This window comes from Oreochromis niloticus, linkage group LG22 (genome assembly GCF_001858045.2).
Source record: "Oreochromis niloticus isolate F11D_XX linkage group LG22, O_niloticus_UMD_NMBU, whole genome shotgun sequence".
Lineage (NCBI taxonomy): Eukaryota > Metazoa > Chordata > Actinopteri > Cichliformes > Cichlidae > Oreochromis > Oreochromis niloticus.
Genome location: NC_031985.2, coordinates 19,681,147 through 19,705,818, shown reverse-complemented (window position 1 = coordinate 19,705,818; position 24,672 = coordinate 19,681,147). Strand labels below are relative to the sequence as shown.

General features: G+C 41.1%; 1 protein-coding gene across 7 annotated transcripts in view; it reads left to right on the top strand.

Annotated features, from left to right (window-relative positions):
- The first annotated feature begins 4,210 nt into the window (after positions 1-4,210).
- The window catches only part of syngap1a (synaptic Ras GTPase activating protein 1a), a 56,774-nt gene continuing 36,312 nt past the window's right edge, over positions 4,211-24,672 (top strand). The window contains exons 1-4 of one of the 7 annotated variants that reach the window (XM_025902176.1): positions 4,211-5,575; positions 10,872-10,978; positions 21,532-21,620; positions 21,786-21,907. In XM_025902176.1, coding sequence (XP_025757961.1) covers positions 10,876-10,978; positions 21,532-21,620; positions 21,786-21,907 — 314 coding nt within the window. In that variant the 5' untranslated portion in view covers positions 4,211-5,575; positions 10,872-10,875. Of the gene's footprint in view, positions 5,576-10,871; positions 10,979-18,570; positions 20,790-21,531; positions 21,621-21,785; positions 21,908-24,672 lie in introns of those variants that run through there. The other 6 variants (XM_025902172.1, XM_025902173.1, XM_019351017.2 and 3 more) reach the window with 6 other exon arrangements.

Sequence of the window (24,672 nt, the reverse complement as noted above, 5' to 3'; positions counted from 1 at the left end):
TGATGAATTCAGTGTCGGGCTAAGCCAGCGTCTCTGGTGGATAGGCCGTTGTAATGTATGCAGTTAAGATTTTTAGCCTTTAGTGGTGTTGTTTTATATTTTATTTTACAGTTTAACGCTACTAAATGTTCCTCGTATCATCTGCAACAGTGCAAGAGCGAAAGCTTTGTCTCCCACATACTGCACAGGGCATATGGTACCAATTGAACAGTTTTCAGAATAGGAAGAGAGGGAACTGCATTATCACTCGTTCTAGTGTGGTAGTTGCCATGGAGACGAGTGTAGGTGGTGTACTGTGCTGTACTCTGTGCTGTACTGCTTCCCTTGTCCTCTCCCCTCTTCTGATGCCCACCGTCTCTGTTCTGCTATCCGCAACATCCAAGTAACTTTCATTTGTTCATGTTTACTCAGAAGGCTTCTGCTGTTTGTCGTGTATCGATGCTTTATGCCTTTTTTTTCCCACCATCTAAATCAAACACACAGTCTGAAATGGAGAAGCTACTTAAATTATGTAATTATTATACATTACAGCTGGCCTAATTTTGTGTTTCCTTTCCATTTACTAAACCTTTCTCTGCTTAGATCATACAAATCCTTTCGAGTTTCCCTTTTTTTTCCCCCCACCTATAAATGTTTTTCATGCTGACCGCCCCAGTTCTAGTATATGTTATGCTTTGTCAGTCTTTTTGCACACCACCTATTCTTTTAACAGTTTCCATGGAGATGTGTTTGTGCATGTGAGTGATGGAGGAAGGGTTGAGAGTGAAAGAGTAAGGATGTGTCACTTCCACTTAGAAGGGCTTTTTTTTTTTGGGTTGTTGTTTTAGTGTAATTTGGAAGACGGTGTGTGCCGTCCGGTGTCCCGAGATAGACGTTCAGCAGCGTCACTGATTTTTGTTTCCTCCGATCCTGCTTCTTGTACTTGTCTTTTCTTGTGTTTGCTACAGATGCATTACACTTTAAATCCCAATAAAAATGTAGAGATATTTCACATAGTCCTGCTGTGCGAGTCTATGTTAACGCAAAGGTTTTATTTCCTTTGTTGTTGTAATTGGAGCCGATCAAACTTTTGCTGATTCATTTAAACGTTAACTATGATTAGGAAAAATAGTTATTGTTGTTTTGTATTCCCAGTTTACCACCAGCCTCGTTCTTGTGGTGTAGAGAGGGGGAAAAAAACCTAACTGGGTTAAAATTCTTTTTCAGGATTTATGTAACACAGTATTTATATATGCCCACGAAATGATCTATGACACATTCAGGATTTAACAATTAGCAATACATATTTATGTAACATGTTTACATCGCAGATTCAAAATAAAAAATCCTAACAATTGTTGCCTCCACACGTCTGGACCTATATGGAGAGGTTTGATGGATTGGCTTTTTTTTTTCTTTCCCAGTGATCAGAATAACACCACATTACAGGCTATTAAAATCCAAATGAGTCACACGCAGACGTTGTTTGGACTACTGGTTACTGTGAAGGCAAAGAAAATATCATGGTGGTCTTTACAGGGCAGCTTCACTTTTTTTAAAAAATATCTGTCTTAAACATATACTGGCCACTTTATTGGTTACATCTTGCTAGTACTTTCCATGGCACAGATTCAACAAGGTCCTGGAAACATTCCCCAGAGACTGTTCTCCATATTGATGTGATAGCATCACAAAGTTGCTGCAGAGTTGTCAGCTGCATGTTCAGGATGTGAATTTTCTGTTCCATCTGAAGGCTGCACTACTGACTGTGGAGGCCATCTGAGTACACTGAACTCATTGTCGTGATCAAGAAACCAGTTTGGGATAATCTGAGTTTTGAGACATGTTGCGTTATCCTGCAGAACATATCCACTATGCTCATAAATTCTGATTCTACCATCTTAATGTTGCAACACAAATCAAGACTCATCAAACCATGAAGTGGTTTTCTAATCTTTGATTGTCCAGTTTTGAAGAGTTTGTGTGAACTGTAGCCTCAGTTTCATTTTCCTAACTGGCATAAGTGGCTCCTGGTGCGAGCCGGGGTCTTCTGCTGCTGTAGCTCTCTTTAGAGACACTCTTCTGTTTAACTTGATAGTAACTGTTGCCTTACTGTCAGTTTGAAGCTGTCTGGCCATTCTCCTATGACCTCTGGGTTCAACAAGGTATTTTCACCTCGAGGAATGCCGCTCACCGGATTCCTTGCTGAAATACTCAGACCTCCCTGTCTGGCACCAACAACCTATTCTGATGCTCAGTTTGAACTTCAACAGGCCGTCTTGACTATGTCTGTGTGCCTAATTGATTTGAATTGCTGCCATGTCATTGGCTGATTAGATATTTGCTTTGACGAGCAGATGTAACTAATGAGTATATATTGTAAGTTGCTGGATGTGAAACAAGTCAATACAAATTTAAGAAGCTGGGGACAAAGTCAACAAACCCCATCCAGTCCCCATCTTTCTGCTGTCCAGAGATTAGCAGTTAAACAGTCCAAAATTACACTCTCTGTACATGAAGAAGAAGAAAAAGGCTGAATTGAGTTGCTAAAACTCCTCTGCATTTCAGTGATGAACCATTGTCTGGACACTGAGCTACTAAAAAAAATCAAACACTGGAAAATACCACCTTTATTTGGCTAACTGAATCCTCAAATTTGGCATAAACAGGCAATGAGCTGCTCAGCTTACCTGTCCTGTGGAGTGCTACTCAGCCTGTGGAGGCTATTGCATAATTTGTTGAGACTCTTCGTGAAGCTTTCCAATTTTGGGAAAATAATGCTGTAATCAGGATTCTCTACATTTTAGATTTTAGCCTGATATCTTAACATCTTAACTGTGCATGTCCTCCTTCACGACATCCATGAACATCCTTTGAGGTCTTCCTCTTTTCCTCCTGCCTGGCAGCTCCAGATTCAGCATCCTTTGACTAATATATCCACCATCCCTCCTCTGTGCATGATTAAACCATCTCAGCCTCGCCTCTCTAACTTTGTCCCTGAGCTGTCCCTCTGATGTACTTATTTCTAATCTTGTCCATCCTGGTCACCCCCAAAGAAACTCTTATCATCTTCAGATCTGCCACCTTCAGCTCAGCCTCCTGTGTTTTTGTTAGTGCCACTGTCTCCAAACCATATACCATAGCAGGTCTCACTACCATGTTGTAAACCTTCCCTTTCACTCTTGCTGCTGTCCTTCTGTCACAAATCCCTCCTGACACTCGTCTCCACCCACTCCACCCTGCCAGCGCTCTCTTCCTCACCTCTCTAGTGTACTGTTTGTTGCTTTGCATGGTTGACCCCAGGTATTTAAACTCATCTGCATTACTACCTTTACTCCTTGCATCTTCCCTTTTACACCTGTCCCCCTCTCATTCACACATGTGTTGTCTTGGTTCTACTGACTTTCCTGTAACCACTGGATCTACTTTGGTGTCTGTTCCTGACTGGAGTGAAAGATTGTACTTCAGATTGTATTGCATTGTCCCAGCGGTACCTTAAACAGCATTATCCTCAGCAGCACAGCCGTCTTAAATGAAAGCATGTTTGCCTTCTGAATCCCAGCTCATTCTGGATGTGCAGGAGGAATTGATTACTTCATGGCCACCATGGATGGAAGAGATGATTAGTACCTGCAATAACTCTTGCTTGTGAAAAACAGGCATGTGAGCATTTTTAAATACTTCTTAAAACCCAAACCTCTCCTTTTAATATGTTGCTGCTTCTAGCAGACATCTGCATGCCATGTGAATCATCAGTGGCCAGATTAACACTGGGCTACAGGTTAATTTGGGAATGTGTTGTGTTTAATTGCTGTTCAATTGAATCTTTTTGGGAGGGTTTCTGTAAAGATTGGACACTAATGCACCAAAGCATCTACTCAGTTGTTGCAGTGCTTATGCCAGATGCCACAGGTGAAATTAAGTTACCACAAACCAATTTCCACAGTGCACCCGAGGGTCCCTGAGGGCCCTCTCAGTCTTTTTGCCTTCTGAGCTGCACCGATTCAGTAAAATGTTTTTTACAGGACTCGTCACAGCAGTTATTAAAGCAAAAATAAATAAATAAGTTCATTGAAATGTTTTCAGATGCAAAAACTTGAAGTGCAGCATCCCTACTCTCGTGTGAGCCCCACTGCAAACACTCACTCTACATATTCAAGAAGTAACTCCGCTGAACTTTCCAACTCGTCGACACCGTTTTCGTCGGTAACAGGCGGAACAGTGGGCGGCCGACCGTCATCGTTTCGTTGCGTTTTGTGGCGATTGCAAACTCCAGAGATGGTGCAGCGCAGGGCGGACTCTGCTGCCTCTGGAGGCGGTGGTTTCGCTGTATGCCTATCTTACGCTCTATCTCCGCCCTCGGGGGAGAGACTCCTCCGTTTACCGAGCACCTTTTTACGCGCACTGGCGTTAAATTACAATTAGGGGCTGACGGACTGCAGGAGCGCAAAGGACACCGCGTCAATTTGGTACCGGATTCCCCCTCATTTTTTCCTCCTCCTCCTCGTAATCAATTTCTGGATTATGGGGACGTCGCTGAGCCACGCAGGGTTAACTACAGACGCTTTCCAAGATTAGCTAGAAACATGGAGCACGCCAGAAACAATGTGCATGAATCAGATTTTGTTCCAGTGCTGCTACACATTTCAGTGATCTCGCCTGTAAATACAGGATATTTATTTTAATGCTTCTGTGCGTTTTTTTGCTTTTAGTGCGCGCAATGTGCAGCGCCGTGGTTGTTGCTGCTGCTTAGAGTTGGCATAGCCCCACAGACATCAACCTTAATAATCATTCTTTTAAATGTAAGTGATGCGCAGACCTCCGTGGCTTTAACCGTAATCAATCCGCCGTTTTTAACGTAAATACAAGCGAAAAATGATGAAATAATTGGCTGTGTTGATCGGCAGACACAATTGCGTTAACAGGAGTTCATGTTATCCACAGATTTGAAAAATAAATAAATAAATAAAAATAAAAAAAAACCGCGACGCAGGGGCTGTTTGGAGTCACATGCGCCCGGGACAAACAATTAAGATGACAAAAACGGTCCCCAGGAGAGATTGTCTTTATTACCGAGGAAGCCGCATTCTTATCACATCACAGTTTCTGGATTGTAATAGAGTTGGAGGACAGGGAGCAGCAGAGGGAGAAGAGAGGGAGGAGAAGCAGATGAGAGCTGCCGAGCCGCACACCGGAGCCGCTGCTGAGGGGCAGGATTTGGCTTCAGTGGTGGACTGAGCTGAAGTTGAAGGGATCCCTATGACAGTCGGCTTCACGTTTCCCCCCCAAGCCTTCGCTCTGGACAGAAGCACGTATGGACACATTGCAGCACAGGTGAGGGACAAGAGGAGCTCTGCCAGTTGGCCTCATGATTAAAACACAACTCTCTCTCAAAGAGGACAGCATCGGGCTTTCATTTGGAAACCGTCTCTCAGGTCTGCACAAACTGATTCTACCTTCATCCCAAAAAGAAAGTAAACCTGCAACCTCAGCCTCCCACTCCCCCACTCCCAAGTGCCCTGGAAAGCCCACCGGATACAGTCTGCATCCACAGATGTAACTAAGATTTCTTCTTAAGGAAGTCCTATAATTTTGGGTAAGTGTTATTCTCAAGTGTGGACAGATGGAAAATGTCATGTTGTGGAACTTAGGGATCTGTGTGAATGCACAGTATTTCATTGATCTCCTTGTGAAGTATTCACCTAGTGTTAGTGACAGCTGGTATGGTGATGCTAGCCCACCTCACAGCCTGCATATCTACAGCATAGACAGGAGGGTCTGCACCAGCTGTTCATACAGAAGTGAAACTCAGCAGACCTGCACACAGCAGGCAGGTGTCCTGGTTCAGCCTGTCTCACTGAACTCGTTTTTAAGGTCATGCTTTACAGGATGCCTGACCTGTAAAGGGTTCAGCCAAGGTGTGACATCAGCACACATTGATGTAAAACAGTTTTGCACAAAAACCTGGTGCTGTATATGTGTGTATTTTTGCTTTTTCAGTTTATTGTTAGAAATTATTCTCAAAATATTGAAGCTGTTCAGGTGATTTTACACCAAACAAAGTAAATGACTGTAAACCCCTCCCCCCAAAAACGTGTCGCCCTCATCCTCTGGTTTGACTTAGTGAAAATTCGCAGAAAATGTTCCTATTTGTGGATTTTTTCGTAGAGCATATCTAAAATATTCGCCAATTATTTTCATTAAGATGGTAGTTTAAGGTATGTTTGGTGTTTTTAAGTGTTTTTGAGGGGGGTCTCAAGTATTTGCGTATTTCAGGTATTCACAGGCGGTTGTGGTCCCTAACCGCCAGTATTTGCAGCGGTTAAGGACCACTCAAAATATAAGCTAAGGCTAAAGCGCTACATGTAGCACACCACCTTCTAAATTAGCAACATGCTGTCAGTATCCCCAGTACCCACTTATTGTGCCACCACAGACTGTATATAAAAGCTCAGTGTTGCCTCCTGGTTGTTAGTGACCTGTCGTGATGCTGAGGCTGAGCATTTTTGCCATCACTACCCTGGTGTTATGAACACGAGGAGTGAGTGGTGGATCTGGCTGAGAAATTGGAGAAACGCTCCATGCTAATTTGGTAGCAACTTGTCATTCACAAGCCCTAAAGCATGCACTGCTTTATCCTCCACTCTAATAGAGGCATTGTTTGTAGCAGAAGAACATCATGTTTATTCATTAATAGGTAAAAGTGCCAACTGAGCCAGTACGCTCACTGGAAAAATATTTACTGTAGTCGAAGATCAAGAGAGACAAAAGGTTCTATTCCCATTGACTTCTATATAACCAGCTGAGTCTCCCCCTGCTGGCTTCACTTCACAGAGACTGTGTCCATCTTTTGTATACAGTCTATGGTTTGCACGTACAAACTTCTCCGTGTCTGCTATGTTGTTTGTAGGGAACAAGACTGAAATATGACAGTAATTTTGCCCAGGAAGCCTCCTGATTGGTAGAAAGAAAATCCTTCATAATGTGTAATGCAGAAAAAAACTATTCATAAGTGTTTAAATTGTCGTAGCCCATGTTTTTAGAGATTTTTACATACTAATGTATCTCAGCTGCATTCAACACTTTGTGCCCAACGCTAAGAAAAACAAGATTCATTAATTTACTTTATTTTCAGGGGAACTTCCATCTTAATGAACGCACAAACCTGCTGCTCTCTCTTGGCAGTCAGCTACTTCAGAGTAAGACTTTGCTTGCACTAATTTCACTGACACCTGTAGTTTCTTAATGAGCTATCTGTGGGTGTTGCACATTGAACACCTGCATGGACTGTGGAGGGGATGCAGGTTATCCATAATGATAGATTAAAGAGCTCAGTCTTTATTTTTTTTAAAAGATACAAAAAACCAAAATCATTAAACTCGGTTATTTTAGCCCTGTCAGGTAGTCAGTTTACTATGACAACAAGAACTCTGGCAAGGTTTCGTTTCGTTACATAACAGCATTGGTGTTAGTGAATATCTATTATTAGGCCAAAATGGCATTTGCCAGCAAGTGTCCCAGTTTTACTGGACTTTGGTACTGGGTTCAGTATGTGTAGTTGGGAGCAATAGATGATTTGCCAAACTACGCATGAGTGATTTCATTTATTGCTGGTATTCCTCCATCTCTACTGGCAACAGATTGATGTTGGGACAGTGAATGACCACCATCTTCATGGTCCATTATGTCACACCGTCTCTGCGCTCAGGCTCTTTTTAAACCGTTCCCCATCCTAACCAAAAAGCATAATGTAGTGGAGACAGCAGTGCTTCAGTTAATGAAATGTCTAAGGCTGCACACTTGATGGAACAAGATAAGTTTGGCTCAGTCTGACTCATTGTCCCTCGCAGGATTTCCTCATCCTCCTCCATATGAAATGGGTATCTTCATAAGAAACGCCTATCTCCTACATCTCCTCCAGAAATTATTTTGTTAGTTTAGCTGAAATAGAAAGGCGTGAATCACGGACATCTATTAATCTTTCTCAATTTCTCATGAACTGTTGAGAATCTGGACTCCTTGCCACTCTGTCACAGTTGTCAGCCGGGAGCCTGACAGCCGGCAAAGAGCCGATTCTGCTCCAGTACCAAGTTTCCGTCGTAATTCTGCTGTTCTTCAGCCATCTTCAATGCAATGCACAGAGGGGGCTTCTTCTTGCTGCCAAGGACAGAAAGGCTTTGACAGTCTAGCTGAATGTTCTCTGAAAAAAAAAAAGAGGGAGTCTTGTCAATGAGATCCTGTCCTGCAATTTTCTCAAATTGTTTTCTTTTGCCTCAGGCCATGGATTTATTTCCCATCCTCTTCTTTTTTTTCAGCCAGCTAACAGAAAAAAGAGGAGATATTTTTTGTGGTTCTTGTAATTCTTTCCTATCCTGAGCCTCTCCTCCAACTTAACACGGTCTGACAACGTAATACCTTATAATACTCATCAGTTTGCTCTCGCAGAACTGCCCTCAACTCTGTCCCCACATTTTTCTCCTCTTAATCTCTTCTCTTACAGCCACTGGAGGCATGCCACAGTCACACTAGGGGAAACAGTAGTTGGAAACTGCGGCACGACAACTTACTGCGACCGTGTGCAATCAGCTTGCAATATTGTTGCCTTTGCAATGGTTGCTCTGAAGACGTTGATCAGTCTGCGACCAGTCTTCAAAGTGACTTTGGGCATCAAGGCTGGGAATGAAATAGCAATGAGATGGACTCAGTCTGCTTTCAATTTGCAGTTGAATAAGGTCAAGTTGGCAATTATATGCAATCTGTTTGTCATAATGGGGTAAATAACTCGGTGAAGATTTGAAACAGAAATGTAGAAATTCCTGTAGAAACACATGAAGTAGCTGTGAAATGATACAGCTGCTCAGCAACATTGTTTTTATACAGGAATCTATCCAGAACACAATCAGCTGGCAACCAGTTTTGTCCCCTATTGCACAGACGAATCGTGCTCATCGGCTCACATTGATTGCAACACATTGCCAACCTATTCAAGTCAATTTTATTTATATAGCGCCAAATCACAACAATAGTTGCCTCAAGGTGTTTTATATTGTATGGTAGACCCTATAAATAGTACAGAGAAAACATAAAGAACCCCAACAATCATATGACCCCTATAAGCAAGCGCTTTGGCGACAGTGGGAAGGAAAAACTCCCTTTTAACAAGAAGAAACCTCCAGCAGAACCAGGCTCAGGAAGGGGCGGGGCCATCTGCTGCGACCGGTTGGCGGTGAGGACATGCTGTGGAAGAGAGCCAGAGATTAATAATAACTGATAATAAATGCAGAGAGGTGTATAAACACAGTGAGTGAGAAAGGTCTGTGCTTATAGATTAGACGGTGATTATCTGCAATCTGAGAGTGATTGCAGTCAGACCGAAATTATTCAGAAACAGGTTACCTCACCTTGCAATCCAACGTGGTCACCCAGGGATCGAGGGTGTTGCACGGTGATCCGTTAGTAACTGCAACTGCATGCAACTGGGTGCCGAATGTAGAAAAAATGCAACGCAATCACTAAAGAACCAGAGATTTATTTTTGGTTGCCATTCTATTTTTGCTCTAGTGTGACTTAAGCCATAACCCACCTCAGATTTGTGTGGGCAGTCTACCCTGTTAGCATCTCATACAGCTGCATTTTAGGAATCAGTCAGATGCCATGATTAGGACTCTCCTGATGTCATAGAATATTTATTTAAAACTTTCAAAATGACTGCAAAAATCTCACCTGTAATGTGAGTTTTATTTTAAGAACCAGGAATTAAAAGAAAAAAAAATGTGGGCAAACCCCATCCACTCACTTTTTTTGCTCTTGGATGATAAACTGTCACTGTACAGAAAAGTATAGCTTCAGGGGTTTTTTTTCTTTCACATTCATCTGCTTAAGGTGGGTTCAGCTAAAATTGTGTGTTTAAGCTTTTTTCTCGGTGTAATTTGGAGGTCACCCCTGCTCCGGTAAGCATCTTAAATTGAGTGTGATGCGAAAATCTGAAGCCTTCATTTGTTAAATACTGAAAATATGATGTATTGTATCCAGTGTTTTTAACCTTTTAAATAAAACAAAAAAGCACATCAGCATATTCATTGATACTTGATTTTTTTTTCTTTAAGAGGCAGCTACTGTAAATGTCCTTTTAGGGAATTTAAAAGCAGGAAATTGAACTTTTTGTTGGAGAAATCATATCAGAAACAAATCATCATTCAAAGCAGGTTATTTTTATACTTCTTCCACCACACCTGGAGGGGATCCATGTCTGTAGGAACGCTTATCAATTAATCATGGTAGCTGCTTGTGGCTCTGCAGCATCGTGACATTTAGCTTGCAAATCTAAAAAAAATACCAGATCTGATGGGGTGGATGAAGAAGAAGCTCATGCCGTGCTTTGCAGCCCAAAAACTGATATCTTTTTAATGACATGGACAAGTTTGTGTGTTCGCATGCTCCGCAGCAGCCCCAGATGGTAACTCTCATATTATTGCATTTGAGTCATACAGCTAAACATCTGGTTTTTTTTCTTTTTTCCTGAAAGATAAGTTCCCACTGCTGTTTATCTACAGCAACATTTTATCTACAGAAACCTCAAAGACATTCACACCATGCAGATGAAGAACGATTCCACCTACTGCACAGTAAAAAGTCATTTCAACTCCACGTTCAGCGCTGTTTACTACTATCTATAAAATTACATTTCTCTTTATTTGATTTGTACAGTTTGACACATTCTCTCTATTAACGTTGCTTTACCGTTATTTTCAGGCACAATAACGGGTTCACGTTTTTTCCTCTGGTTGTTTTTAAAACTTTTTGTCATTGTGTTTTTTGGGGGGCTGGGGGATTGTTAGTTCACTGATGTCAAAAACTAAAGAGAAAACTCTACTTGTGTCTGTGCCATATAGCTGCATGGACACATCTTCAAAGACGTGGCTGCCCCATCAGAGTCAGTTTGGGTTGGTTGGTCAAGCGGAGGCTTGCTGTGGTGGTGGACCTGGAGTTTTAACCCCAAGTGAGTCAGTTTAGCCGAGACCCAGTCAAAGTCTCCTTTTTCTCCGTCGTCAGCTTTGCGTATTGTCATTTCTTAGCCTCTTCTCCAGTCTGTCATGGTCCAGTAAGGTTTTTATCTGTTATATATGTTTTTCTATGTCCCCCCTCCTCCCCCTTAGTCTTCTGTTCTCTCTGAAATGCATCAACACTGCTGTTGCTAGTGGTTAATGAAGGGTTTAACATGCACTAGCCTCAGATGTGCCGCCCTGCTTTTTTTTCCTTTTCCCTCCTCTGCCATGGTTTCCCAATCCTTTTCAGGATTATAAAGATTTACAAAAGTACCTCAGCACATTGAGGATGTTTTTTTTCTTTACCACTCGATCCTCCACTGGAGCGTCACTCACCGTCTGAGCCGCGCTCCGAGTTTTATTTTGACATCCTCTAGGTTTGATAGCGCCATTTGCCTTTTTACTCCGGCTTTGATTCATTCCTCCTTCCTCCTCACTGTGCTCCCTTTACCTCCCCAGATGAAAGCAGTCATTTCTTCTCCCTTCAGGGACGGGGAGAGAAATCATTTTATCAGTCGGCGCAGTGTGTAAAGCTGTTGTCTTTGCTTTCGACATTAAGGCCTACACAAAAACATGTGTTAGGAACAAAACAAACAAGGGGCGGTCAGAGGCGACTGTAGGGGGGATGTTTTTTGAGAATCGCCTCATTTTTGATTTTGCGAAATAATAAAATATCTAAAATAAAATATATCAAAAGCGGTGTCCACGTTGCTTCTTGATCTTCGTTCTCGCTCTTTAATTTGGATCTGCTCATCTACAAGCATAGCATTAAAGCTTCTAAATACATTAGCAAAAACGGAGGTAGTTGGATAGAGAGCAGTGCACAAGCTGCGAACATGTTCCTATGGTAACTAGGCCACACTTCCCCTGGCTAGTTCACACACACACACACACACACACACACACACACACACACACACACACACACACACACACACACACACACACACACACACACACAGGGAGGAACAAGGCAGGAGAGAGACAGAAAACACACACGTGATGGAGAGCAACTTTAGATTGTTTATTCGGGTTACTGTTCTTGTGCCTTCCTCCGCTCAGAGGCCATTTCTATACAGTACTGTCTTGGCCTTCAGAAGTAGTGGTTACACTGCAGAATACTCAGAGACGCTTTCTTCGTGTTTCTCCAGAAATATCTGCCAGTTTTCAACCCGATCGCAGGTTCTTCCCCGTGGCTCCCTCGCTCCCACACTGCCCCTGCTTCCTCAACTCCTCCACCCACCTCTCCTCTCTCATCCTTCAGCTCTTCTGTGCATTTTACTTCTCCTTGATTACAGTGCTGCTTCTAAACTTAGAAGCAGAGTGGCTCCGAGGAGTCAGAGGTGTCGCTTTTCTACTTAGGATAAAGCCAGCTGTCCACATTTTTGTGAGGCGTGTTGAATTTAAAGCATCTCGGTATTTTGGGTGTACGTGCTGGGCTCATGAAACCGAGCTAGTAAGACCGTCATCTTTGGGTCTTCGCTCGAAAGGGTTTTTAAGTCTCTTAAACAGCCCTAATGTTTTCTCACTTCACATTTAAGTGCAGCGGGCACTTCAGGACTTAATACTTAAGTATCTGATTCTCTAAATGCCAGCAGTTTGTGCCTCTCTGCGCTCGCCATCTCACGTGTCATTCTGTGTTTGGTAAATCACTGCTCACACTTAAACCGTGTCAAACCTCCCGGGGCAATGCTGCCGGGCTGTCAAAGAGCCACGGAGTTGATGCTGCGAGGTTTCGCTCCTGTCAGTCATGCGGGATGATTGTTTGGACAGCTTGCTGTAAATGAATGGCCTTAACTTTCTACACTCATTACACCGCCTGTGTTTGCTTTTCAGCACCTGTGACGCTGCTCGAATTCACAATGGCCATGTGTGGTACTTGGTTATTAGGAGTTAAACACTGGCTCTGAAGAGTCAGTTCATACTAATGAACACACAATAAATTAAGATAAATTAAAATACATTTCTCACTTGCTTCTTGTGTTAATGAGCCGTGTAAGCAGTTTTCTTATATTTTTCTATTTCTTCTTATATATTATAGTGAATGCCTTACAATTGCCTATTTTTTTCTGGAAAAAGCCATAAATACTCCTGGAATAAACACTATAGTCTGAGACTTGAAACAAGAGTGTAATGAAGTGATTAAAAAACAAAGTGAAGTTTTTCTGCCATCATGATCAAAGTTGCGTTTACTTTCATCATACGGGCGCAGAGAGAATCTCAGATACATCAACACTTTAACTCGTTCTTAAATTACTCACTTTAAACAGGCTGCATGTTTAAAATGTGATTTTAATCCTTTTTAGTTTATATTTTACCAGTTTTACTAGTTTAAACAAAGAACACTTGACTTAATTGCACTAGAATGTTGTTTTCTCACTAGAATCACAAACCCTTGCCCTAAACTGTAATGAGGGAGATGCATTTCACCAGTTGAACATTTGAATACATTTTTAAAAAAAAGTTTGTATTTTTAAAAACATTTCTAAAATCTTTCATAACAAATTTCTAAGCGTCGTGGTCTAAAAATTTCTCACGTTATATTTTTAGGATAATTGATGTAACAATATAAGATCATTTTTAAAAAATGTATCATTTTTATTTATATTAGTGCTGTCAGCGTTAATCTCGTTAATATGACGTTAATGCCCCGTGCAGCCCCACGCACGGGGCGATCCGCGTTAACTCGCTAACGGAGATTTGCCGCGTTAACGCGTCATTTTAACGAGATTAACGCTGACAGCACTAATTTATATATCATACCACCGAAATTGAAATGGAAGAATTATTTTTTTGTGAAGTCAGGTTGACGATGTTCTAGAGTACTGTACAAGATCTTGAGCCAACCCTCATTTCTTTATATTTTGCATTTCTTTATTCTTCAACACAGCCTGAACTCTCTCAGACAGCTTTCCTGTAATTTCTTCAAGTAGTCTTCAGAAATAGTTCTTCATGCTTCTTGAAGGACATTCAAAGCTCTTCTTTGGGTTTTGGCTGCCTTTTGTTCTGTTCTCAATCACGATGGTCCCACACTGCTTCAATAATCCTGAGGTTCAGGCTCTGGGGAGATTTTGATCTGCATGTTGGATCAAAATCTGACGGCACTTTTCTGGGTGCCGTCAATTTTAATAAGATCCCCAACACCACTGGCTTAAATGCAGTCCCAAACCATGACAGAGCCTCCACCTTTTTACACAGGGCTGTAGACACTCATTGTTGCGCCTTTTCTGAGCTCTTCTGTTTGTATTGATGTAGATTTGAACCACTCCATCAGACCTGTTCTCATTGATTTTCAGTCCAGTTGTTGGCACACCTCAGCCTTTTTTCCTGGTTTCCCTTCTTTAAGAATGGCTTCTTCACAGCCATCGTTCCACTGAGACCATGTCTGATGAGGCTTTGGTGAACAGTACATGGCTCAATTGAAGGTCCAGATCTATGTCTCAGGTCTTTGCCCCCCCCCACTGTTCATCTGCTATAGATTAGGTTTTTTTAGGCCTGACACTTCTTCTTTTGTCCTCTTTGTCCAGTTGTCTGAATTGATTTAATTCCACTTAGTTCTTCATGCTTCTTGATTCCACTTAATACTGACCTATGTGCTTGTGCATAGGTCAGTATTAAGTGGCTTAACAAACAAAAAAATAATTCATTTGAAAATGGCCACGTGTCAAAAGAAAAACTTTAAAAAACTATGACAAAGTTAAATAAGCGATGGCTCAAGACTTATTCACTATACTGTATATGTTTGTATATGTGCAAATCTCACTGTAAGCTGGATTAAAGACAGTTATCACTGATGTAGCTGGAAAATCCAATATGCATATAGATGTACGGGACATGCAACGACATCCAGACTGTTTCTTCCTTGGAGCCTGTCCCAGCTGTCACAGAGCCAGGATACTCCCTGAAGGGCTAACTCAGAATGACAGGCAAGCGCACGCTCTCACATCCCCACCTACGGCCAGTACAGAATCACAAGTTCACCTGTCATGCACGTCTTAGGGAGGAGGCACCCACACAGGCGCAGGGAAAACATAGAAACGCCACACAGAAAGACCTCAGCCAATCAGCATGCTCAACCACAGCCCCTGTAATAAAATACCAGCCAGCTGTTTCACTGAATTATGAAGTTGTGTATCATATTATAGACAATCTGAACCATTTCATTGCTTATGATAGTGAAAGTCATGACCTATCTAAAGGGTTAACTGTCAGACATTGTAAAACATATATTTGGTTATTATAAGTTATTAAATGTACAAAACTTCTATTCACTTGAACTTAATAGACAGTGATAAAATCTTAATCCATAGTTTGCTGAGCCTATTGTCACATTACCATTAGGGTAGGATTAACTGTGGCTACCTTGACAGTTTGGCTTGTGTTATGGGTACTCGGAGCTGTCATAAAAAGAGCAACTTCCCATGGCATAATCACGGGTTGGTTGTTGACATGGCAGTATTTACTCGTTGGAATATGGCAATTACGGAGACTTCCATATGACATGAAAACGACATCTGCCCCAGCAGGCCCGGTCTGTGAGTCACCGGAGGCTCCTTGTTGTCATATGCTCCAGACCACACATAACGAGATTTGGTGCGTGTGAACTGAAAACACCGTCACTCCGGGACAAACCGGACGGCACCGCCGACATCGTGGAAAGACGTGGGCCTCAAACGCCGTCTAACGTAGCAGCATAAATGTGGATTTTTATCCTGCTTGAAAACAACAGTAACAAGAGAGAGAGAGCAACTTCCCCTGAAGGCCAAGAGCTATACTAAACTATTTTATGATGTTTTTATTACAGCATGCCAACTGTGGCCTGTTATGCTGACATTGTGACGCTGTAGGGCGTCATATTGAAAAAACAAAAAGTGTGTTGCACAGCTTTCTCCATGCCCTTTCATATGACATATTACTCGATATGGTTTCTAGAAATGCTTTTTTCAAGGTGACCTTCATTAGGTGCTAACAATGAAGGTCAAGCTTAGCCAACCTAGGTACTCATGTCCCCTAAGGCCTGGTATATTGTTGTGAAGTTAAAAAAAAATAGTGGGGAGTGCTAACAAACAAACGAACAGAAGCGATTATGTACTTTCTCCCGTCAGAGGGAGAAACTATAGAAAGGTGTTAAGATCAAAAGCACTTTAATTGTCTTAAACTTGATATTAAATACACTAATTTTTAAAAACCTTTATAACAAAGAGGATGCCGTTTTATAAACCTATTGACTTTATTTAACCTACATAAATGGAGCACAATATGTTTTCTGTATTGTGTTTACATTCGACTAAATAACCCTGAAACCTACATTTTCCTCTGCTATGGTCTGTGGGACTTTGAGCCATACTTTTACTTGTTTATTTATGTATTTTTGAGTCATAGTTGTGCGCTTCAGAGACACAAACTCTAAAATAACATTATGAACGAATGAAACTGCGAGGGGCTATTAACAGCTTTTATAATATGTGTGAAAACCTGCTCACGTTGAGTCTTAGGACCAGCTTTTTTTTGTCTTTTTTTGTTTGATTACAGCCAAAAACCAGGAACTAATTATGGTATTATTTTAGGCAAAGACTCGATGCTTGATACTGATTGAATACCTCATCTCAGCGTACCTGCGCAGATCTGATACCAGCCTTCAGCTAACATGCTAGCGCTGTGCCTCTCATTACACTGATTGCTGTGAAGATTTGAGCTCCACAGACTGTAATTACTGCAGCTGCCTTTGGTGATCCTCTGAATTTTCTTTTTTTCTGCTTTTACTTTTTTTTTTTTACTAAACTTTGACAGCCCCCTAACTTTTCATGCAGGCATCATCATCAGAAATAGAAAGGTTTATGACCAAATACCTTTAAAACTAATGAGCTTCACTGTATGTTGGAGTTAGCTCTAATTAGCAGCGAGTAAGTTGTGTGTGTGTGTGTGTGTGTGTGTGTGTGTGTGTGTGCATCCCATCCTCTATTTGGGCTAAAAGCAAGAAAACAGATTCAGTGAGGGGGAAAACAGTTGTCTAGTGTCTAATTAGAGCGCTCATTATAGCTAATATTATCATCCTAGGATGCAAACATCTGACAAGATAGCATTGTCATTATGAGTGAAAGCGTGCTAATGTTAGTGTTTACCTCAAATCACCTTCTGTGGAGAATTAGAGGCTCTGGCATGGCTGCAGCCCCTCAGTCTTGTTGAGCACCAGTAATGCTACGGTCCAGTGTTTTTTGAAGTGTCCTATTATGTAAGGTGGCATGAGACGCAGGATTAGTGAGGTTGCCCGTTGTGACGGCATCATTGTTTCAGCTAATGCTGATTTGGTGGATTAACTGGTGGGTTATTGGTATTTGTGGTAGATTTCACAAGTGTGTTTTTGTTTTTTTTGTAGACATCTGCAGAAAAGTCACAATTGTTAAATTGCTGTCGTGATCAGTCAGTTTCAAGGATAACTCATTATTATATACATCAGCTTTCACACCTGATTGAGGAGGAGGAGGGGGGGATTATCACCTGAAAATGATTTTATTCAAATTATTCTAAAAAAGCAAAGTTTCCAGATATGTATTAATAGAGATATACATGCTAAAGGTTGAGTATGTTTCTCCAACACCCACTCGCAGTCTTCCTCTTTCTGTTTTCTCTCTCTCTGTATCACAGTTAGCTAGAGGCTGTTGCCACCCACACACTCCGTCCTGACAGCAATTTACATTCAGAATAGCCAATGCGAACGCATCCATGTGTTCTGATATGTCACGTTTCCTTAGATCACTGCATGCTGCAGGTGACTTTCTCAGTGGCAGGTGAAAATACAACCTAAATATTTGTCTGCTTGGTCATTTGATCCATTTGCTCTCGCGCTGAGACGCGAGGCAGAGTTGGGATTCGGCCCCACAACGATCGAGGAAGATATCCGCTCCCGCCCATCCCTCGTGGTCGGGCCGACGGGTCCGAGCATTTTTCTCACGCGTCTGTCGGGAGAAACAGATGCGTTGTGCTGCGTGTTGGTGTGTTTCATCATCTTTGCTGTGCAGTTGTGTGCCCGTATCTTCTGCAGTTCAAGTAGAAGCCCTTGGAGTTGTTTCCATGGATACCAAACAATTAGCTGGGATTCAGAATAGAACCTGGAGAGTCGCCTATTTAGAGGCTTTGGGAGTGAGGAAATCATAGGATGACAGAGTGTCTTGATTCTGCATTGCAAAGGGAAGAAAAAAAGGACTCCCGTGGGTAATGGGTAACTTCTAAAGGAAAAATAAATAAATAAAATGCTCCAGCAGATCAATCAGAGACAAAAATAGAACAGCAGAGTGACTGTGAACATGAAACACGATCACGTTTCCTTATGTGCTGTGAAACATATGGACGCTCTGAAGCTAGCTTAAAAGAATGCATGCATATAAAAAGGAATACGACCATATTGTACAACCTGGGCTCACTTGAGGGCCGTATTGTAGCTTTTGACATGGCTCATTCCCACTTGTGAAAGGCTGAACAGTGTGTAGCTGAAAATGTGATTGGTTTTTTTTTTTTTTTTTTAAGAAAAACCTTCATTCTTGGGGACATGAGGAAAGGCTAAATATAGATTATGCTCCCAAAGGTTTGCACATAAGATAAAGGTACACAAGCAGCCTATTATCTGAAGACTATATATATAAAGTGATATCATATGTATGGTGTGACTGGTGGAATAGCCAGGAGGTGATTAGCATCTGCTTGACTCAGAGAGAGGGAAGCATGCTAGCTTTATTCTGCCTTAAAATAGCTTTGGAGATGTTAGGGAAGTTGGGGAAGGTACATTTTAGGATCAGATTAACAAAATATAGATTAAGTAATTTGTTTAGATTTTAAAAACTGAATGTTGTGGTTTATATTGAGGGTTATGTTCAAGAGTATTTTCTAGCTATGGCCTGTAACCTTTGAATAGAGTGACCTTGTTTTATTTCTTTTAGCTAAAGCTAACCAGTTATAGGCCATTGCCTGATATTTAACTTACAGATAGGGCGGTCAAGACATTAGATTTTCTATGTATGATTACAGTGGCAAAAGGAATTAAAGATGGTGACATTATCATGTTAACTATAGAAAATTTGTTACAGGAACAGCTAGGTACTAGCTAGGTTACGCAGCACCGAAAAAGCCAGCTAAGATCCAAACTGTTCCTTTACTTTTTTATGTCAAAACATCCAGATCAGGGTGCCAAACATAAGGTCCAGGAGCCAGAATCAGCCTGGCAAAGACTCTGGCATGCTTGAAGGATTTGGGAAATGCGAAGAAGTGCATAGATTTTGAACTTTTAACTATGTTCATGTTTTACAGCTTTTTCTGTTGTTAAAGACTCCACCCACACACTAGTGTACTTAGTGCTTAAGATCAAAGTGGACTATATGTGCCCACAATATAAATTGAGTTTGACAATCCTGATCTGGATTAACATGCAAAAAACAGATTTAAGTCTTTTTAACTCGTAGATGTCAGACTGTGTCCATTCCTTGAATTTTGGTTAGTAATGATGTAAATAGACAGCCACTTATAATACATTTATAAATGATTTAGCCTCTTATTTAAAAACTCTGATGGTTTATTGTAAAACCAGTAGCCTATCACAATCCACACACTGTTATCCTCACAGGCTAAAGATGGAAATTTCACTGGATTGTTGTTTATTTCCAGTTTATGTATCAGAAACTGTTCAATAACCCACTTTTTTCAGACTATAGATGTGATTTGATTGAGATTCTGCAGTCAGTAAAAGAAAGAGCAAATAGAGGAAATATTGGAAAGTCTGGTTGTTCTTGATTGCCTCGTTGCTTGGCTGTTTTTGTGCACAGCTGGGATTCTCGATCTGTGTCCTTGACTGGCTTTTTTTTAAATGCTGCGTCACATTTTATGGTGGGTGGTAAGGTGTTATATCATTAATTATAATCTCTGGAGAGGGTGCATTTATCTGTGGTGCTAAAACCAATATCATATAGTTCCATATAGTCCCAAAGGTAAACTGGTATTAGTTGCACGTAAGTAAAGGAAACGGTTGACGCATCTTAATTTGACCAGTTTAATCTGACCATGTCAGCAAACACGGAAACATTTTGGCCTTGCGGTCTGATGAAATCCAGCAAACTGGTTACTGATTCTGTGTTATGTGAGCTCAGTGTTCCAGCTTTTCCCACAGTTACTATTTTAACTTGGTGTTTGAGGAAATTGAACAGCTAATGAATACCTCAGATTTCTGTCGCTCATATTTAAAGATGGGGATAATGTGGGATGGATATATTCGTACTCTGTGATCCTCACGCTCCTCAGCGCTGGAATTGTCTTCCAGGTCACCACATAGACACACACACACTCGTGCAGAGAAAGCCTCAAAGATAGATGCATATACTTTTATAGATCCATCACCATGTTTCCTCAGTTGCTACTAGCCTTAAGTCAAACCAAGACCATGGGTTTCAAGATGACTCATCAGAGTGTGGGTCTTCCTCCGAATATAGTTCTCACATCAGGGTTTCTTTTTCTTCTTTTTTGCGTCATTTTCCACTGGCATTAGATATAAAAAGTTTTCCCTTCTGATGACGAATATCTGTTTGGGCATGCAGTTGTTTTTCAGACACTGTGTTGTTTTTTATGTTTTTCTCGGGGGGCTGTAGATGTATGTTCTTGTTGCTGGTGTTCTTCAGCTTGAACTTCTCTGTGCTGGTATCTGGCCTGCTAATAATGTGTGTTCTGTCAGTGTTTTCTGATGATGTTTTCCTTTCTTTATGGGACTGAAGTGGCAGCTGCAAGGTAATGACGCAAGCTATGAGTAGGAAGTTTGTTGTGAAAGCAGTAAAACGTTTCTAACTAATGGAAAACTAACTGTGTTGTGACCTAAGAGAGAATAAAACAAAATGTAACAATAAAAGGATAAAAATTAGTTAGAAAAAAGGACAAAAAATCATTAAAGTCATAACTGCTTGATTGAATTAAGCATTATGCAGGACTTTACTGATGTTTTGTTGTATTTTGTTTCTTCTTTCTCATTATTACAGGATCAAAGTCGTCTTTCCTCTAGTTGCTTTCACTATCGTACTTGAGTACAGTAGTTTGCCAACACAGTTAATTTCCACTGAGAGCTCTAAACTCTCAGCAAATTTCCTCTGTTTTGGCAGAGTTGATACATAAAATATTTAAGCCTGGAAAAAAGTAAAAATGTGATAATCCAACTCTTTATCTCAGAACTGGCTGCCAGATTGTACTAGCTGGAGTTGGCCTAACATTGGTTGACAGAAATATTGAACTGAATATACCAAATTTAAAGACATGATAAGTGATAAACTTAAATGGCTAGAACTAAGTAGATGTAAGTTTAAAATTACAAAATTCTTACTGGTTTCAATCCCTGATATCCCCACAAAATCTCAGCATTTATTTATTTATTGTGTTCGAGTTATGCGCCTGCATTTATTAAAGGTTTCAGTCTTTTCCATTTCTTATTTTTTTAACTCTGTTATTCTTGCTGCTTTTGTTTGGCACTTTTTCTTCATAGACCAATCTCGCAGGGCAAGTTTTGCCTCTGCAAGACAGTCAAGCATGGAAACTCCTCCCAATACGACCCCACAGCCTTTCAGACAGCCGGTAAGTACAATAAAACCGTACAATGCACGCTCAAGTATGTGACGTAAGCTTTATGCTTGTGTAGAAAACCCCACAGGGTAGCTAGCGCCTCTGTAAACTTCCCACTGTAAAACCATAACTCTTTTTCCTCCTGGTTTTTTTTTGTTTTTTTTATTAAATCTTTAGAGCTTTCTCAATCGAAGGTTGAAGGGTTCCATCAAGAGGGCAAAAAGTCAGCCCAAACTTGACCGGACCAGCAGCTTCAGACAGATGATTTTGCCCCGGTTTCGTAGTGCTGACCAAGAAAGGTAAGTAATCGTAACATATATTTCCAGTTTGTGATCTGTCCATTGCTCTCCATTCCAGATTTTAAATATTATTACCTCAGAGTGGCGATGTGCTCACAGTTCATCCAATATTCATAATAAAAAGTCCGAGGAGGCCAAGGCTGCAGTTTGAAAGAGAATTTTTGATATGGTAATGGTCTGTAATCCAGAGACAAAAGGCACTCGCAGTACCTGGAAAGTAACTGCTTCGCCATTTCAATGATTTTATGACAAAAACAAAACCTAAAAAAAAAGATTAGAGCATGAATTTGAATGCTGAAGGAAGTTAAAGTACGCAGAAGATACACAGACAAACCGTAACTGAATATAAAGAACCAGAGGCTGTAAACATTTACATTGTTTTCTGCTAGCTGATGTAAGCTGGAAAAAAAATAGACTGCAGATTTCGCCAGCAGGTGTGGAATTAGTAACGTCCTGGTTATAACGAGCTCAATTGCATCATAGCCATCACTAAGATAGTGCATAAATGGACTGTATCCACTGAGCTTGGGAGCTAAACTATCAGCAATCAGATCTGTTCTTTCTTGGGTGTCTGACAATCCTGTTTTTGTTCTCTGTGTGTTATTTCAGTGGCTACTTTACATCACAATGGCAAAACCTCTTAACTTTTTCCCTGAAAGCTGTGTTTTTTTTTCTTCTTTTTGTTGAGTTGCTAATGTCAGTACCTGGTTTTAGGATTGCCTGTTACAAGCCGACTGACAAGCTGATTCATTTCAGTAAACTCAGGGATTTTGTTGTTACAGCCCTACTTTGTTATGAAAGACCAGTTGCCAAAATGTTAGCAAGCTCTAACCAACAGAAAATACATTTTATTGTCAGGCGCCTGGTCAGAACACTCATCCAGAACCATTCGTCTGTAAATGATTAATCTATATGGGCCTTTTTTGCAGCAAACGTCTGACTTATCACAGCTGGAGAAGTCGGTGTTATTTCCAGTAAAATTAACTTTGACTCTCTTCTATTCAAGTGTGCCACTTATTAATTTTCATTTTTTTTGTATTTGCACTTTTCCAGCTGTGATGTCTGCTGTGAAAAAGACCTATGGAGGACAACAGATCAATAAAAGTAATGGGTCTGCACGCTGGCTTTAAAGCTTCCAAATATAGCTTAGGCAACATGGGGAAAAAAAAAGGGGACTGTTTTAACTTTAATGGTGACAAAAAGTGTATAAACACCGAACTGGCTACATCAATGCTGACATCATTATTTGGCTATTCTATGATAAGTCTCTGTGCATGATAATATTAAATCCATTATCATTGATTGAAATGTTCTTTTCTTCTCTTAGGGCGTTTCTTTAACCGGGGTCTTTAAATCAGCCGTACCTGTGCTTCGGATTATTACTCACATGGCATGCTCATATGCAATCAATAAGATTTGTGTTACCCTGATTAGAGATATGCATTAATCCTTTCATCACAAATCTATTTTGTGCTTTTAAAGGGACACGTTTGTCCTCAAGTGGCTCAAGCAGAATGTGTATGAATCTCCGAGGAGCTCACGACAGCCTTCGCTCCGACTGTAGCTCCTTATCAGCCACAAAAGCAGAGCCCCGTTGAAAGAAGGACGCTGCCTTTAGCGATACCTTCACAGATGGTTTCAGCCAGTGACGAAAGATATTCATTTAAGTGATATTAATAGAAGAGCAGTCTATCCAATCATTGCAACGATGCTCTCTGAGCTGCGATTTATTACAGATGAACAGAAAATAAATAGGGGGTGACGGCTTGTATTATCACAACACGGAAAAGGTTTGTTAGTTCAGTTTGTTTTATGTCTGCACAAAAAGATTAAACAATAGCAGCTTAATTAGATGCACATTTATTTAAATATGTACTCATACTCATGTATTTTTTATTGAGATGTCTCTATGAGAAGCCTGCTCGTATATACAATTAGAATCACTGGTTTTCATCAGCACAAAGTCAGGAAAATAGAGCTGAAATGAGTGTAGTGTTGAAATCCGTTGGGCATTGCAGTGGAGACACTAGTGTGATTTTTCTTGTCGGGATGCAATAGCTTGCAGCTCTAGAGGCTCTCACCGCAGCTTTTTCTTGTTTTGCATTCTGAACTGAGGTCACATCCCGATGGATTCTCGCTTGCATTGTGATCAAAATTTTATGCAGTCCTCACACAATCCCGTCACGATGCACATATGGGAAGTACAAAGATGTAGAGGGGGAGAAGGTAAAAATCTAATGCTGACACTACACTTTGCTCTCACTACAGGAGATGCTGTAACAGACGCATTTAGGGCAGGTGTGGCTGACCGATCCTAGAAATAATCAGTGTGTCGTTTTTGCAAAGCGCGTAGAAATCCTCTCTTTTAAAATTCAGATTGCCGGTTCAGATGTTAAAGCAGGTTTTGCATTAACCTGAGGGTTTCTGTGGGGGGCAGCAATGAAGGGAGGGAGCTAAACGGCGATGGGGTTAAAGTCTGCCTCGGTCGTGCCTTTCCCCTCTAACCACAGCCGTTCACCGCTGCCTCAGACAGCTGCCTTCACAGCCTGCTCCGCGTTCTGCCCACACACGCTTAATTCACTCAGTAGTGTTAAGTTGACTTTGCAATAAACCCACAGCATTCAACTTCACACTCTAGCTTTCCAACGCAGCTGCTCGGCCTTTGCTGCCAAGTCAGTTTACCATGTCCTGCGTTCTGCGATGGCACCGTCAGCTCCCTTAACATGATGATTCACTCCTCTTCTGATCAGCATTAAAATGCAGCC